The 18,799-nt window shown below is 38.8% G+C and overlaps 1 protein-coding gene across 5 annotated transcripts in view; it reads right to left on the reverse strand.

Annotated features, from left to right (window-relative positions):
* Nucleotides 1-18,799, reverse strand: part of NALCN (sodium leak channel, non-selective) — a 317,213-nt gene that overhangs the window by 287,317 nt on the left and 11,097 nt on the right. For 2 of the 5 annotated variants that reach the window (XM_043582617.1, XM_043582618.1), the window contains exons 1-3: nt 12,588-12,846; nt 11,881-12,027; nt 10,351-10,533 (exon numbers count right to left, since the gene is read on the reverse strand). In XM_043582617.1, coding sequence (XP_043438552.1) covers nt 10,351-10,533; nt 11,881-11,988 — 291 coding nt within the window. In that variant the 5' untranslated portion in view covers nt 11,989-12,027; nt 12,588-12,846. Of the gene's footprint in view, nt 1-10,350; nt 10,534-11,880; nt 12,028-12,587; nt 12,847-18,799 lie in introns of those variants that run through there. The other 3 variants (XM_043582616.1, XM_043582605.1, XM_043582614.1) reach the window with 2 other exon arrangements.

Here is an 18,799-nt window from a genome sequence, read left to right on the forward strand (position 1 = left end):
AATCTGAATTCTCACTATTTATATTTGCAAAAATATTTGTCCCCAGATCACTATGTTACTAGAAAATCTCTATAATGAATCAGCATGTGTGCCAGTGGAAACATTGAAGCTGCCCATAAATCCTTCAAGAAGGTCTTGGTACAATGTAGGTACAGCTCTGTTGCTCTTTTGGGCTAAATCTTGTCCTGGTATTGATCATCTACTTCACAAATAAGGGTCAAGTGCACCATAATCTTCCTCTGCCCATCGTCCCTCAGAGGGTTAGGTTTTCACAGGACCTGGGACTAAAGTCTACGAACTCAGGTCATTTGATCTTGCTTCATCAATTTTAAGACATCTTATCCCCCCACTCCATCCCAACATAGTTTAACATTTCTAAATTTAGGATGTATCTTGTAATCAATTGCATCAATTGATTGCATTCATTACAATCTTACATCTTACAATCAAAGTGTAATTAGAAGCACTTTTTCTTTCCTAGGGACTATAACGTGATGCCTCACCTTACAACGGATGACCTCACGGATTCAATCAAATGTGATAGATAGTCCTTTTGCATATTATTTCTTTGCTTATTTACATAAGAGCACATGACCCCACTCTTGTTTGGTGCATACAAAACATCCACTCCTGAATTCCTTAAGTACAAATAACTGAGCGATAGGTGTTTTAGATGTTGTTCATTATACAGAAATGTGGGGGGGAATTATACAGTGTTAGAGAACAATTTAGTGATATTTGGAGAAGTTGGTTGGGGTTTCTGTAATACATTATTAATTTTCCATTTAAACTTACGGAACACAAGCACCTGTTTTCTGCAAATATGCTGAAATATATTTGCAGGAATAGGTTAGATGCAGAAACTCAGAGGTGCTCAAAAGTGGTTTACAAGTCAGATCCACAAAGTGGAGTTCTGCTCTTTGTCTCTTCTCCTAGGGCAGTGGTGATAGCATTACAAGTGGTCCAATCAACGTCTGCCAACTGATTAAATGGAAACTTGGAAACAGTACGTGGGATTAACAATATAACTCTCTCTTATATTTATATTATACTTCTATCTTAAGCACCTTAAAATTTTAGGATCTTGAATATATATTTATGCATAGTTTAACATATGAGGCAAAACACTAGGTCAATAAAACTAGTGACCAATACTAGGAAGCCACAGTGTCAGTACTTTTGTTTCAAAAACTAAAGTTTCTGGATTTGGCTTGCTGCAGGTGATTCTATAAACTAGGTGATTAGTGGATCACATTCTCTTAAGCATTAGGTGGGAATTTTAGGTGTACCATAACATTGCCAAAGTAGGCTAGGTATAATTTTAGAGCATTGTATATGATGATGAGCACAGCACACTGGTTTGCTTCTATAAATATTTTATATGGACGAATATAGTTCTACCCATGGAAAACACTCTTCCAAAAATAAAAGACCAGAATTCCCCAAATCCCTGACATATGTGTACACCGACTCACTCATACTCTTCCAACAGAAGACACATGACATATTGGTGTTAATCACTTAATAACTAAATCTGACTGCTCCTCAGAAATATCGTGGTGAAATCAGTGCATATGGTACAATTTCCAACCAAAATATTTGTACAGCTCTGTTACAAAAAATGTAAAATGTTATTAACAAAAGTATAACCTGATGCTTAAAATAGAATATGAGATGCACATATACATTCATAATGATCCTGTATACGTGCGGAAAAAACACAAGCGTTAAACCCTATAAGTGAACAAACACAGCACGTGTTTGCAAATTTTCTGGGTAAAGTCACTAAAAAATCGGGAGGTAACTGTAGTGCTATTGGCCAATGAATTAAGGTAGAGAGAGCACGGAAATATTTTATGAAAACACAAGTTTTTTAGCAGACAGGTGTTTAATAAAAGTTTAAAAAATATAGCAGGGTTAATTAATGAGAGCACAGTAATTCAAACTTGAGCTCCTCTGGAAAATGATCATACAGCCCCTATATGGGCTGATGTATTTTATTATGGACTAATTTAAATACTTACATCTTTCTCCCTCAACTGTAAAACCAAAACAAATTTATAAATACAAAAATACAAGGCCAATAAAATTTAAATTGACAACATAAATTTACTGTAACCTGATATTTTGTTAAAATTAAGTGTTTTTTTTAAAGTTCATTTATTTATTTTGAGAGAGAGAGGCAGATCATGAGCAGGGAGGGGCAGAGAGAGAGGGAGACAGAGGATCCGAAGTGGGCTCTGTGTTGACAGCAGAGAGCTCCATGCAGGGCTTGAACCCACGAACATGGGATGCTAACCTGAGCTAAAATCAAGAGTCAGATGCTCAATCAACTGAGCCACCCAGGACCCCGCTAAAACTAAGTCTTATGAAAAGTCTGAGATTTGTTCCCAGCTTTAGCATATAATCCAAAAATTTCAAGTTGTATATACTTAAGGTGTACAACTTAGTTGTTGACATATGTTTATAACTCGATAGGAAAACAAATAACCTGATTTTAAAAGGGCAAAGGACAAGAATAGACGTTTCTCTAAAAAAGACATACACATGGCCAACAGGTATATGAAAAGGCACTCAACTTCACTAATAATCAGGAGAATTAAAATCAAAACATAATAAAATATTATTGCATATATGTTAGGATTTACCAAAAAGACAAGAGATAACGAGTGTTGGGAGGGTGTGGAGAAAAAAGAACCCTGTGTACTGTTGCAGGGAATGTAAATTGGTATAGCCACTATAAAAAAATATGGAGATTCCTAAAAAAAATTAAAAGCAGAAATACTTTATAATACAGCAATCCTACTTCTGAGTATATGTCCAAAGGAAGGTAAGTTAAGTTTCAAATACAAGAATGTAATCTCAAGTCCAATATACTCTTTGGTCTGTATCTGTCATAACATGCATGTTTGCAGAAATCCGTGTTACAAAAATGATAATAAAGTCATGGCTTTCTGCAGTGGGGGGGTACAACGGTGAAAATTCAGTGAGATGATAAATTTAAAGCTTGGTTCAGGAACATCAAACTTCCTATTTAACTACATTTAACCAAAATGTCAGCTAGCATTTAAATACTGAACACCAGTTTTAATGAGATATGAAGCTGTAACGATTACTTCAAGATAATGTTAGCAATGCAGCATTACTAAAATCTGCATTATATTTGTGTTTAATCCATATATTCCTAAATGAAAAATAGAAATCTGTGTTTGATATTCATTTTCAATTTTTAATTCTTACAGACTGAAAATTAAAAAAACATTTTTAGTTTTAGTCAATAGCTCATCATCCAAATATTGATGGAAGTCAGAAAACACTGGACATGACTCAATAACAGCATTTTGAAAACAAACTGGTCATAAAGCAAATATTTTATTTAACGACTGCTTTGACTTTTAATATTTGAACTATTAAAACCTCTGTTCATTCAGCGCTCTGTTCACTTGGCATGAATATATTAAGTCCACCTCTGTTCTTCTTGTCATTAGACTGTGACAGTGAAATGTCTGTCATTTTCATGATGTGAAATCCAAGGCTTAATTTATTAAATAACTTAAGAAACAAAACTTTTACTCTAGGAAATGTCATGCTTTTGTTTGTTCAAATTGGAATCTCAAAGAAATCAACACATGGTGATTTTAATCCCAAAGTACTCCATCCAGAATATTCAGAGATTGTCATTGCCTGAATAGCCAACATACACAAGTGCCAGCATCATCCGAGGCCCTCTGGGGAATCACAGAATTAAAAACAGGGCTAGGCTGTGCTGGGCATGAAGTTACAGTGGCATAAAAAATTCCTCCACCCTCACAAGACCACTTTTCCTCCAAGTTGACCTCCTGGCTCAGCTACCAATTTTGAGTACCTTGACATATCTAAACCTAATGTTTAAAATAACTGGCCTAGCAAGTTTGTGAAAAACCTAGACAATCTTCAAATCATTCTGAAATCCACTGGTTGAGGTATGGCAGGTGCCCACTGCTCCCATGAACCAGCACTTTTCCCGGTGGGCTGTGGGTCACATATTAGAGCCTTGTTGCCTTTTCTGGGGGCCATGCTTACTATACTCACAATAGGCTCTTGGTGATTCTCTGAGTTTACTGGTTTCTTGGTAAATGCAGTGGTGGTAGATTGTGGTGGCTTTGAGGATTCCTTTCAAGTTCAATTCTTGAACTTAAAACTGAATTTCTCTTTTACATGTGTACCCCAATTTTCTGTGAGTTTCCACAGAACTCAGAAGTTTCCACAAACTCTGTGAAGTTTCCACAAACTTCAGGAAACTCTTTTCAAAGCTTCTTACAATATCTAACAATAGCAAGCAGCTGCCTGGTCAAGTGGCTAGCTGAAACTAATTCTGCAGTGAGTTGAACAGTGTGCCCCCCAAAGCCATACCCACTCAGAACCTCAGAATGTGACCTTATCTGGAAAGAACGTCTTTCAAAAATGTAATTAGTTAAGATGAGGTCATACGGAATTAGAGTGAGCCCTAAATCCAATGACTAGTGTCCTTAAAAGAAGAGGCGAGGACGCACAGAGACACGTGGAGGGAAGAAATCCACATGAAGACAGGAACAGAGATTGGAGTAATGCAGCTAGCTACAAGCTGAGGAATCTCAAAAACTGCCGGAGCCACCCAAAGTGAGGAAGAGCAAGGTGGGGTTATTCCCTAGAACCTTCAGAAGGATCGTGGCCCTGCTGACATTCTGATTTTGGACTTGTGTCCTCACAGAACTGTGAGACAATAGATTTCTGTTGTTTTCAGCCATCAAATTTGTGTCATTAGTTATAGAAGAAGTAGGAAACTACTAAAAATTCCAAAGTACTTGTGAGCTCTTTGGAGTTTAATTCTTTGAAGGCCACTATGACTATGTAATCAAAGGCGGGAAGTCAGGCAATAACAAACGCTTTGAGAGCAGTGTTCAGGGAATTAATCAATGTATCTTTAGACAAGCTTCCAGCTTCACTCTTGTCCTTTTTGTCTCCACTATCAGGTGCATCAGACTGCATTTCCCCCGTGACTTCTCCTCCAAACCCTAATATAACCTGGCCAATCAGATATTCACTCTCACAATTGTGAACCTTGACTTCTGAGGACAAAGACAGAGAGAACCTGGGGCAATGTTCACAAAGTCAGCAGTGGTGGCATGTGGACCAGATTGCTGCGATGTGTGACCTGAGCTGAGCTCATTGCTGCCCTGAGTGCAGAGCTCCCTGGAGTGTACTGTGTAAGCTCGATATTCCAGTGCCAAATTCACTCAATATGCTCAAGAGACCTCCCACCACTTCCTTTAAAAAAAAAAAAAAAGACAGCCAGAATTTGCTTCTTTGGTCATAGAGTAAGCAGCTGTGTCCAACACAAAGTATATGCTAAATAAACTGCCTTAAAGGTTAAGCAGTTGACTTCAATTGGGGTAAGATCATAATGGTAGTTCTTTGAATCTCCCAAATTTCCTAAGAAATGAAAGCAAGTAAGATAGCATAGAAAAAAATATTCATGGACATAATCTTGAATAAAGCTATGTGACAATGCATTCCAAAATAAAGACCAAAACTATTGACAGTATCAACACCTACTCAAGATCGCAGCTTGGGGAGGCTATAGAAGGAAAGCATGCAGGGAAGTTATGGCTGATCCAAGAATTTCATACTGAAACTACTAACAAATACTAGTGAAATACTCAGAGAAAGCCTCACTAAGTGAATCTGGGAATACATAGCAAAATTCCTAGAAATGTAAATAGAGCACTCTACAAATTGGAGGTGAATATAACATAAAAGAACAAAACAAAAATAAGTAATAAAAACAGAGTGCCCACCAAAGGGTTGCAGAAAGATCAGAGGTAACAGAATATCCTAATCTCCCAAATGTACCTAATAAAAACTCCTTACAGGGAGACCAGAGACCCAAGCTAAATAAAATCTCCTGGAGTAGAATCCAAAGTGGGTAGGGCAGGGACATGAGGGACAAAAGATAGGAAGGATTAGAGAAGAGGACCAGCAGTTCAGAGGAGGTAGAGATATGACCTGGGATGGTCACCACACAGAGAAGCTATATATTTTCTACTTCATGGTAACAACGGGGTAGGGAATCCTCAACCTGATAACGTATGGAAGCTACTCTACCCATCTCACAAGAGCAACAACAACAAAGATAATAGAACAAAAGGATTATGACCAAGTCCTTATGAATATATTATAATCATATATTAGATTATATAATACTACATATATGATCATAGTCCTTATAAATATGTAAAATGATGTATGTTTTACATATAAATATGTAAAATAATGTATAAAATATAAGAAACACAAAAAATAAACATATAAAACAGATAAAAACTCCAGTAGTATATAACACAATGATCAAAAGAAATTAAGAAAAATAAATGCTGCAAAAGCACCACAAAACTGGAAACAGGGAAGTATAGAAATGATGTCTAAATAATAGGACACTATGAAAAAAAAAGACAGGAAAGTGTTCAGGAAATAATTAGAATTAGAAAGAAATGGAAAAAAAATTTTAGAAAGGGAAATAAACTTGAAGGAGCACAAGATGGGGAGTACAGTAAAGAAAACAGAATTTAAAAAAAGATAACAATGAAATAAATGAAACAAAACACATGGAAAGAAAATGATGGAAATAAATGACCAAAACGTGATCCTGGAGTAATTAGAATACAAAAGAAATCCTGAAGAACAACAAGACAGGATGGAATAAAATAAATATCATGTGATATACCTATATCCATAATAGTCAACAAAAGATGTATTCTCATAGAGCTACTGGCTTTACTAAAAAAGGAAAGACTCTCAGTATTCAAAAGAAAAGATTACACAGAAGGACAGAGCAGTCTCATAGTCACATTTATACCAGAGGCAATCAAGTACCATATTTAAAAATCTCAAGAAATGACAATGTAAAACATCTTCAAAAATCTAGGAATAGACCAAAAAAGTAAACCAAAAAAGCAAAAAATAAATTAATTAATTAATAAATAAAGGCAAAAGTAAAAATTGAGTTAGAATGATTAAGCTAATTCTAAGTAAACCAATTGGCTAATCTAAAACAAAATGAAACAAAACAAAACAAACAATACTAGCCAATATAACCTAAAGAAACTCTAACAAAAGATTCAAAATTCAGAGAAAGTACTAGTCAAAGAGAGAAAATTAAAATTATTTAAACAATCTTATGTTAACAAATTAAACTAAATAGTGGATAATTTCCTAAAAGAGTAACTTCACCAAACAGACCCCAATAGACCACACAAGTCTAGACAGAACAATTTCCATAAAAGAAACAGAAATAGAAAGGAGCTCCACCAAAAAAAAAAAAAAAAAAAAAAAAAAAGCACTAGGACCAGATGGTTTCATAGATTTGTACCAAACTCGTGAAGTTAAAACAATTTCAAGATAGAGCATAGGAGTGCATGTGCACCCCTCCCCCCACACACGGAAAATCTAATATCAAATCCTGACAAAGATCAGACAAAATTTAAAGAAGGAAAATAATAGCAAGTATAATAAATTGCACATTAAACCAGAATTAAACTGTGCCGTGACCCCACTCAGGTTTTTCCAGAAATGTAAGGATGGCTCAATACTAGGAAATCTACCCTATTACAAGAGCTAAAGAGAAAAATAATCATTCAACAAAATTTAAAAGCTATTCATGATACAACAGTCAAAAACTGTAATTGATGTTTATTCACCTAATCTGATAAGATATACATACTTCAAACTCCAATCCTTCCAATTATTTAATGAGGAAACATTAGAGATGTTCTAAAGAAGCCAGGGGTTAAGCAACTACGTTCACCACCTCTAATACTTTTTTAAATTGGGCTGACTCAATTAAGTAAGCAAAAGCAATTAGAAGCATATGCATTGGAAATAAAAAGACAAAACTGTCTTTATTTTTATAGGATTTGATGATATGGAAATGCCAAAAGAAATAATGGAAAAGCAGAATTCAGTAAATTTAGTAAAGTAGCAGGAAATAATATTAACATATAAAATAACAGCCTTCATTTAAAAGAACAATAGCAAGTTGCAACAGCTAATAGAAGATAAGACCCCATACTGATAGGAAAAAGATGAAATAACACACCAAAGCATAAATATAACAAAAAATGTGCAAAACATATATAAGGAGAAGTATAAAACACTGCTGTAAGACACAAGGGCAGACTTGGTAGAATGGAAAGACAGCACGTGATTTGGGATAGGAAGAAATGTGTGTGGCTTGAAAAACCATGAGCAAAGATAATAATAACTGGGGACAAGTAAATACAATTTACATCACAAAGGGCTAATATTCCTAACACAATGAGTACCAAAATTTGAATGAAAAATAATCACAACTTGAAAATGGCCTTTGCATACAATCGGACTCAACCTCACTCTCAAAACGGAAATGCAAATTAAAACTACACTGCGTTTCCATATCTCACCCATCAGATTGGCAAATATCCATAAGTTTTACAAAATACTTTGTGATGACCACTCGGGGAAAGAGGCGCCCATGTACATCGTTGTCTACAAAGTCAAAATGGTTCTGGGAATACGGAATATAGAGAAACTAATAATGGAACCACTAGGAAGCAATTCACCATTTATCTAGAATGTAGAACTTTCTACAGAAGACTCATTTTCCCAATGGATCCATGATATGAAAAAAAAAATTTTTTTTGCAAGGTTTGTGGAGTTGAGAACTAATGGGCTTAAAGAGACTTAAATGAGATTTAAAACTATAACAAATATCCTTTGTGGAGCCTGTGTGAGACCTGATTCAAAGAAGCTATCTTATTATAAAAGGAAATATTTTAGACAATTGGGAAAAATATGAATGTGAATTGGTACTGGCCTACATTAATAAATTATTGTTAATTCTGCTAGATGCAATAATAGCACAATGGTAATGGTTTAAACATTTTATCAGCAATGCATATGGAGTTACATCTGAAATGACCTGATTTCTCAGATTTGCTTTAAAATGAATAGCTGGGGGCGCCTGGGTGGCTCAGTCGGTTAGACGTCCGACTTCAGCCCAGGTCACGATCTCGCGATCCGTGAGTTCGAGCCCCGCATCGGGCTCTGGGCTGATGGCCTAGAGCCTGGAGCCTGCTTCTGATTCTGTGTCTCCCTCTCTCTCTGCCCCTCCCCTGTTCATGCTCTGTCTCTCTCTGTCTCAAAAATAAATAAACGTTAAAAAAAAAAATTTAAAATGAATAGTCTGGCAAATATTGATAATTGTTGATATTGAGTTATAGGGATTCACTACAACTCTAATCTTCACTTTTGTGTAAACTTAAAATTTTCCATAAGAAAAAGATTTTCAAAAAGTTAAAAATGAAAAGAGTAATGCATTGACTGTGATCCCTCTCTTTTAGGACAACGCACAATGAATTATGTACAAAGAGAAGCAGTGACCCGTAACTTCATGTTATACATCATCTCATTAGATTCTTAAAATCCTTGTACAAAATAAGGCCCTTTTCTACCAAAATTATGTAACTGGAGATGCTGGTACAGCCAGTAAAGGAAAGAGCTAAGGTTTGAGTCAAATCTGTCACTCACAGACCCTTACTTGTCCATTCTGCAATTTCATCACACCACTGTCTCCCTACATAGCACAATTTCAAATACTTTAGAGACGTCATCTACATAGTTTTATCCTCTGTGTGAAGGTCAGTGGTATAGAAGGGATATCTTCAGACAGAACTTTCCTTCCTTTGCTTTTTCTTTCTTTTCCTTTTTATTTATTTTTTGTCTCCCAATGGTGCCAATTGCATGCCACAACTTCCTTTTATTATACTCTTGCTTTCCATCTCATGTCCTTTCTCTTCACCGCTTTGTATCTTCAGGACACCTCGGACTAAAGACATTCTGAATACCATCACACTGTGACTTCATCATGTAACATTTATTCTGCATCCTGTAAATCCATAGGAACCACACGTGGGCTGGTCACTGCATCAGGCCACGGGTTCACCTGCATGTGGCAGAATCAACCCTACTCTGGCCATGAAGCCCGTAGTCAGACCATCTAGCTCCTTCCTGGATAACCCAAGGCTTTGCATCTTACACAATTTATTTCACTTTTTAAATATTCTTAGGCATCATATTTTCACTGACCCCTGGAGTTATGCCCAATTTTTAAAAACTTCAGTATGGATAAAGAGATGTTTTTATTTTACTGAGACGAAAAGGAAAATATTATTAAACTACTTCAGATTCTCCATGCATTTTGGTTAGAAAACACTCACCTTGACAATATCCCGGATATGCATTTTTGCTATCATCTCCACGGAGATTCTCAGTGCATTTTGGTTAGAAAACACTCACCTTGACAATACCCCGGATGTGCATTTTTGCTATCATCTCCGCGGTGTAGAGAAACATCAACAAAGTATCCAGAGTGAAAGTCACATACTGAAGAGGGGGGTAGTGTTCGAATGTCATGGGCGTGTTCATACAGACAGAGATAACGCTGATGATGGCACAGATGCGTAGCAAGGAGTGAACCCACTGCAAAAATGGTCCAAAGTTACCACATGACACCATAAAACGCTATCTTCAACTTGTGCTCTAAGCCACACTATTTGGAAACCACGATACTGAGATTAAAATATTTCACCAGCATGGTGAAGACAAAGAAGGAAACTAATGTCTGTTAAGTACATACAATGTGCTAAATATTTTCACATACTTTACATCATTTAATGCTGAAAGCAGCCTCCGGTCCACATGAACACACTAGGACTGAAAGTTTAAGAGACTCTTCTGTGGTCATGTAGTTCAGCCTTTAACGAAGCAGGAGGATTTGACTCATCAGAGGCTGGGAAAGGCCTCGAGGCAGGGAAACCATGTGAACTGGCCGGATATCTCGGAGGAACAGGAAGACAATGATGAGGCTCAAGTGGACAGTGTGCACATCCAGGAAGGAACAGTTGCTGGGCTCTTAGAGCCAGAATATAAAGAGTCTTCAATGTAACACTAATGCGTTTTAATTTGCAATGCAGGTAATAGGAATGTTTCAATGACTGTAAGGCAAAAGGGCAATGTGAACAGAAATGGAAATGTAGGGAGAAATCTGAGCATGTCAGACACGTAGTCTGGAGGGCAGCTTAGACGAAGATGACCAGAAAGCGGGGGGAGACAGGGCAGATGATACCTACCCAGGTGGGGGGAAAGACAATCACTGCCAGTGTAACAGTTCATTCCCTTCCTTCTGCCTCTGCTGTGAGTTCACTAATACAGTGGAGCTTACTCTGGTTGGTAGAGATGAGCTTTGAAGATCCGGGAACATGCCACTCTACCTTCTGGCTGCTACACTATCTAGTCCAGTGACATTGTACCAAATGTTCCCCTCAAGTTTTCATCACCTTAATTAGGCAAAAAAGGTGACAAAATTCTTCAGAGGCACTATGCACTATCTCATTAACCTTTACTTCTACTCAAAACTTGTAACTCAGAAGACAACTTTTAATTCCAAACATTTGATTATCCCCTCACAGATTCATGCACACTGAGAACCATGAGTAAAGGGAGTCTGATAGAACAGATTACTCATCTGGGGCTCCGGCTTTGGATCGGACTGAGAAGTGGCGTTATCGCTACGCTGAGGACAGCATGACGGAGTGGGGAGAGGCGGGAGCAGGCTACCCAGAAGACCTTCCTATGTGAATAACTCGCAGCGGCACCTCTTTATTCCGTCTGAATTGTTCTCAACTTCCAGACTCTGAGACTCATCCATATTCTACTACAGCTCAAACAGTCATTTCAAAGCCAAAGGTACATGATTTTTGAATTATATGAATCAAATTTCCTTTTCAATCAGCATGTGCTTCTCCATTCTTCAAAAAAGAAACTTACTGGCTTGTTAATCCAGAGTATGTCAGCGTTGTCTGACAGAGATTCATCCGGACCAAAGTCAGCAACTGGCTGGGCCTCCACCCTGGAGCTCTGCTTCCTTTTGAGCATGCTGGAGTTAGCTCTCGTGAGCAAGTACAAAACTGCAGTCTGGAAGAAGAGAGACAGTTATGTTAGTCACCTAAACCATCTTGACCGCGATCACTTCCAAAGCAGAGTCCCCTGTGTAATCATATGCATACATTAATTATACACAGGATCGATTATATTGTGTATGATAAGCACATGCAAAAAGAAAAAGAGATTTTAAAAGCATGAGATAAAACATCAATCCAAGTTTGAATTTCTTCTTCTCTCTCAACACGACAGATCATCCTGTGCACTTCATAAACAATTTGCATGCCAGTTTAGAGAGCACTAGTCTAGGTGAACTGGGGTAGATTAGTTTTGCCCTTTAGGACACACGCATTACTAGGAACTTTTTTGAGGTCTATGTTCATATACCCAGAGCTGTCCCCACTTAAAGGCGGTCTGTGCTAGAGCACAGGTGACCAATCCAGATGAAATATTCAGATCTTTGGCAGGATTTCCCCCCAGGTTAATTGAATGTGACATTCACAAACATCTATCTCCAATGGTAGTTCCAAACTGAGTTCCCAGCTGTCCTTGACACAGAGGATGTGGGGCAGACAGACTTGGGCAGAACCTACTCTAATTTTTTCTGTCTTTTACGAAGACTGTGACTGCATCAATCCTTCCAGTTATCTTGAAGTAAATCCAAATCACACTGAAGACTGAGAGGAGATGTCCGCTTGCCTCTTCAGTCGCCACAGTTCCAAGGCATCCACATCTTGCTATATGTGTCACCTCCTTCTAGCCATTGGCTATCACTTTCTACAGTCCAGCAGCCATTGAAGGAGGGCCTATTCTATGCCAGGCCTCAGGACACGAACAGCAAACAAGTACAATATAATCTGAGAAGAGACACAAAGGCAGGCGGTGCCTGGTTACCCTGAGTCCACAGACTTCTCATTTGATTAACACCTAGACTGAATCCTTTTTTTTTTTTTAAGTTTGTTTTTGAGAGAGAGAGAGAGAGAGAGAAAGCTGGGGAGGGGCAGAGAGAGAGGAAGACCGAGGATCCGAAGCAGGCTCCGTACTGCCAGCAGAGAGCTCTCCATGGGGCTCAAACTCACCAACTGTGAGAGCATGACCTGAGCCGAAGTTGTATGCTTAACCCACTGAGCCACCCAGGCGTCCCAACACCTGGACTGAGTCTTAAAGGAAGAGGCAAAGCTAACATTTTTTGGATATATACTATGTTTTGCACACTTGGCAATAATCTTTTACTTCATCTTTACAACTTACAATAGAAAGGAAGTATTTGTCTTTTCATGCAAGCATGAGATATGCCAGCCTCAGGGCGGTTAATAACTTGACTGAGGCCCCATCCAAGCAAACTTGAAATGTAAAAGATGTTCGTCTGACTACAAAGCCTAAGTGCTTGCCGTGGTCTGAACTGATGCTGAGGACTGATCAGGATTTTGAAAGGCAGGTAAGAGAGGAAAAATGTCCAGGCGGCGAACAGCCATGGAAATGTCGAGTCAGGAAAACACAGTAGTTTTAACACCAGGAAGGGGCACTGGCTCTCCTATCTGCTAGATGACGAACTCTAACTAAAGGGACAACGAGGGCCACTCAATTCTCGGGGGAGCATGAGAATAACAAGAAATGTGTCTGCAGTCTCTGTAAATATATGCCATGGCGATTTTCATTGGGAAAGAGAACAAACCACAGCAGCTCAGGACAAATCAGCTTTGACTTTGATTCTCTGTGTCTGGGTACCTCCTTCTATGCCCATGCTCTCCTGGATGCACCAGGTAGGTGTGTCTGCCCAGCCCTTGGATTCCCAGAAGAAATCAAGCTAATTGGCTTTAAGATGTGCTAGGTATTTCCAGGCTGTCTTGCCCTGAATATTGGATTTGAATATGGGCTTTGCAGTAGGCTGCACTAATTAATTTTATTTTACATAATTGGAGTTAGGGACTCTTGACATCGATATGTAAATATATGCAGAATATTCAAATTATGCTTGCTCTCTGATTTACTATGGAGGCAAACATCTGGTGGCCTCAATTTGGGATGCTTCTTGAATGACAGGCTCCTATGTACCCAAAAACAGGATACTGAATCTTTAAGAAATCCTTCAAGATTACACAACACAAAGGAAATAAAGAGTGGTTTTACAAAGTTGTTTGAAGACGATACAAGAACATTTTATAGACCTAGCCACTAATCATAATACCTTTTTCACTGAGTCAGTGGAGATTTATGAATGGCCATTTATTGCTCTTATGATCTGACCATAAGTTACAGTCTGAAAAACTTTTGATGTATAAATGTGATACCTTCGCATATGAATTTCATGCACCTTTTATTATAAATATACCATCTGAAGCAAAGCCGATTTTTTCATTATGGATTTCTTTTTCTAAAGAACTAGACATCCAAGATTATTTATTTTTTAATCTCTATGCTGGTTACATTTGGCCCATCAAAACCGTGCACCTATAATGAATGATATTAGTTGTCATACACTTTGTCCCAAACTTTACCTACTGCAAAAATGCCACCAAATTGAACAGGGCCCAAGAAAACCATCTGTTCAAACTCTCATAGAACCTGGTTAATCCACAAATACATTTAGAACTCAACAACTAGCTCCTGCATCACTGAGGTTTTGGCTAATTTAACAATATTAAATATTAGGTAAAGCACGCAAGTAGTAAAACGAATTAACGTTACAAACATGTGAAGAGTCCAAAATTAATTTGAGGCGATTGATTATAAAAACTTTTGTTTCTGCACAGCAATTACGATTTTACACATTCATTCATGTTGAAACAATATAACCAAGTACAGCAAACCCATTACTCCACAATAAAGACCAGCAGGTATGTTTAAATATCCAAGGTAAGCTGATTATTTTGATAGGAAATCGTTTCTGTGTATCTTAGCCTTATCACTATTATGTATTTATAATGCTTTTTTTTTTTCTGTTTAAAGAAGTGTCCTTCATAAGGCAGAGCACTAAATTTAAAAGAAGGATTCTGGTAGCTGTTCCGCCCTTATTAAAAGTGGTTGGTATTTAAATAGTTCAATAGCAGGAGAAGGCTGCACAGTTACAATATGTTCGTTGATAAATCTTTCATTCGGAAACAACTAACGGCAATTCAGGAAGAAAACCTATTTGGGTTCATTGCTCTCTTTTAAATGGTTAAAATCCAGTTTTGTATTCTGTAATATGAACATTATACTTTTATTGGCATACACTTTGCTTAGGACATTGCAGCTCTCTCTTGACCAAACTGCAATTGATACATCCAGTTTTCTTTTAACTGCAAAGTGCTTACAACAATATGGTTCAATTCTTCTCCTTGTAACTCTCTTGGGCTTGCGTTAAACTCTTTTGAATCTTCCATATTCTAAATGACGGTTTACAGTATGTCCTTCACCCGTCGTCCCCTGTGTCTGTCCTCTGTACTTAACCCCTTAAATGAGCATCTGTTCTTAGAGTTTCCATCACCGTCTGTTGGTGTCTGGATCCTGAGTCCTGGATCTACTCTGCTGCTTTGCAGGCCAGACACAGGCCGTACCAACACCGTCACCACTTAAAAATCACCGGGACAGGTCCATATCAGTCCCACATGCTCGTGCTTCACTCTTTCTTCTCAATTCCCAGATCTTCCTACTCCGAGCTCTTCGGGTCCTCGTACGTGCAGAAGGACTACACAGATTCTCCGTTCTGGTGCACATGGCCTCCTTCACATTTGCCCCATTACTAGAGTCCTTGCTTGGCCGTGGGCTTCAGGTCTGGACTACCACCGACATCAGCTTTTCAGCCTTTCTATTATGTCCCGTTCTTTATAATAGAAACCAACTTCCCAACACACTTAACGGTCTCTCCTGTAACCCAGAAAACCTCAGCCTATCCCCTTATTTCTCATTCATCCATCCATTCATTCACTCATTCACACAGAAAAGACTGCACATTCACCATGATATCAGGCACTGTGGCTCGTGCAGGGAACAGCAAAGGCGTTCAGAGCTTACGGACTGCCTGCCTTAATGAACTGTAGGTTGTAAGGACGCTTAGTTCCACTGAGCTTTACCTGCACTTCTGGTCATGCTCACATCCACAGGCTCCACTCGAATTGGCCAAGCGTCTCATCACTCCCATCCCCATCCTCCAACCTCCAATCTTTGTCAGTGATCTCAGCTCCTTTGTTCCAGCTGGGTTCTCTTAGTGATCTATTGTCAGTCCCACATCAATCCTTCGTATTCCCTAACTCAACTCATGCAGGGTTTTTAAAAGGAAATGAAGAAAATAAAATGTTCAATGATATCTCTCAGACTTCTTACCCCACACTTTAGTGTTATGTCTTTGGAAAATCAGCCTTCATTGCTAGCAGAAGCTTCTCATTCGTTCATGCTTGCATATATTTAAAAAAAATTATCCAGGAGTGCCTGGGTGGCTCAGTCGTTAAGTGTCCAACTTTGGCTCAGGTCATGATCTCCTGGTTCATGAGTTCAAGCCCTGCATCGGGCTCTGTGCAGACAGCTCAGAGCCTAGAGCCTGCTTTGGATTCTGGGTCTCCCTCTCTCTCTGTCCCTCCCCTGCTCTCTCTCTCTCTGTCTCAAAAATAAACATTAAAAATTTTTTTAGCCCAACCATTGTGTTAGGTGATGTGAATTTAGCACTAACAAAGCACACTTGGTCTCTTTCCTCCTAGAATCTCAATGCCCCGTGCTCCTGACACAGGCGACACGTTTAATTAAAGGAGAGCATGTCACCAGTGCATACTGATTCTTCAACCTCCACCTAATGATACTCTTATGTTTTCACTACCTTATTGCTGGCTCCACACTACCTCCCTGGGCAAGGGATATTTGTTGAACAGTTGATTCCCAACATGCACCTGGATCTGTGCTAACGAGATTCAGTTGACAAGTCAGGACATCTGACTACTGGTCCCTGCCTAGACCTCACATACCTACATCTTAAGTTAAAGGAAAAGAAATGCATTTTATTTTTATTCTACTTTCATTACACAAACAATGCAGCCTTGTTGCAGGATAATTAGAAAAAAATACAAACAAAATGAGAGACAAAGTGAAAACCATCAGGAATTGCACTCAATTGTTTTTGCAAAGTAGCTGCTGAGTGGACGCATTGTGCCAGCCCCTGGGCAAAACAGAGCAATAGTCAAATACACTCCCTCTCCTCATGACACTTCTTTTAGCTGGGACACTTACTCTCCAATGGCATATGGATTGTATCTCTGCTGTTTTCTTTTCCATATATATTTTCCCATGCATGTATTTTTTTAAATGGCTGCTTAAACACTGCCTTGTAACCAGCTGTGTTTTTTTCATTTGCAGTATCTTGTGAACATCTTTCTCTGTCAATAAATATGCATGCACAGAAAATCCTAACTGTAAATAAACACCACCTTCAAACATCTGCCTTTCCATGTCTCTCTTGTCTCCTAACCTCATTTACATCCTCATATGTGCGAGCCCCTGCCAGGTAAACAGGTAAAAGCACATCTTTCTAGATTAAGTATCAATGTAGGTGAGAAAGGTATCAACACGTATTTTGGGAGACAACTTAATTTGGTGTTATCAATTTTTTTGAGCAATACAATCTTAATTCTTAATTCAAGTATTCCTATTTCTCCCTCTTTTTTTGGTGTTGTTATTTTTTTAAATGGCCACAGAACCCAAAACAACCACTGATATCCGTATTTGAACAAGTTTGCTGCATCCTTCCATATGCACATTTAAATCTTCCATTGTACTTCAGCACATCACAATAACAGTTTGAAGACAAAGGTGATGTTTATTCCTGATGCTGGAACTGCCAAACGTCATTGTCTTTGTAAAGTCAGACTGCCCATTTTGGCTGGCCAAATTTCTTTCCCAATAGACGATATGTCCATTCAGAACAAATGAATATATTGGGGCGCCCGGTTCAAGCAGTTAGTTAAGTGTCCGACTCGATCTCAGCTCAGGTCTCTGAGTTCGAGTCCTGAATGGGGCTCTGTGCTGATGGTGCAGAGCCTGCTTGGGATTCTGTCTCTCCTTCTCTCTGCCCCTCCCCTGCTTGTGGGCAGGCGCGCACGCTCGCTCTCTCAAATAATAAATAAACTTAAAAAAAAAGAACAAATGAATATAGCATCACATATTTTATGTCTTCCTTGTAAATTAGGGGGGAAACTCCACTATTTTTGTCTATTACCTGTGATCCAAAATCTTTCTGCCCTGCCTCATGCTCCCCTGCCCCCTCATCCTTCCTCCTATTTCCAGGATATGGCGGAGCCTCAGAGCTCTTGATAACTGCACCTCCTCTTCAGCTGACGGTCCTCTTACTCCATCCTGAGTGCCTGACACTCCTTCCTGGTTCTGCAAGCCCAGATCACCTCAGTTCTTTGCTACAGGCACCAGGGACTGGTGTCCTGTGCTGTCTCAGCAATGCACAGCTGCTTCCGTGAGCTCACTTCCTGCAGCCTCTACAGCCTGGCACACAGCACTTCCCCACCTGTACTCCACCACCCAGCAACTCCTTCTTAGTGGTGCTCAATAACTGTCTTTGATCTTAATAATCAAAACTGCTTAAGGAAAAGCATTACAGACAGAACTTGATACGGAGCTGAATATATATTCCCCAGTCTGAGTGCTTTATAAAAAGGGTAACAATCCTCAAACACACACACACACACACACACACACACACACACACACACACACCCCTGTAGAAATTCATCAGGAAGCATGATGAATGCTTTGGAAGATAAGGAAGTTGCCAGGGTAAAACTGTGAGCTCATTAGTTGACTCCCTCTCAAGATCGGTCAACTGCCA

The sequence above is a fragment of the Prionailurus bengalensis genome, chromosome A1, assembly GCF_016509475.1.
Source record: "Prionailurus bengalensis isolate Pbe53 chromosome A1, Fcat_Pben_1.1_paternal_pri, whole genome shotgun sequence".
Lineage (NCBI taxonomy): Eukaryota > Metazoa > Chordata > Mammalia > Carnivora > Felidae > Prionailurus > Prionailurus bengalensis.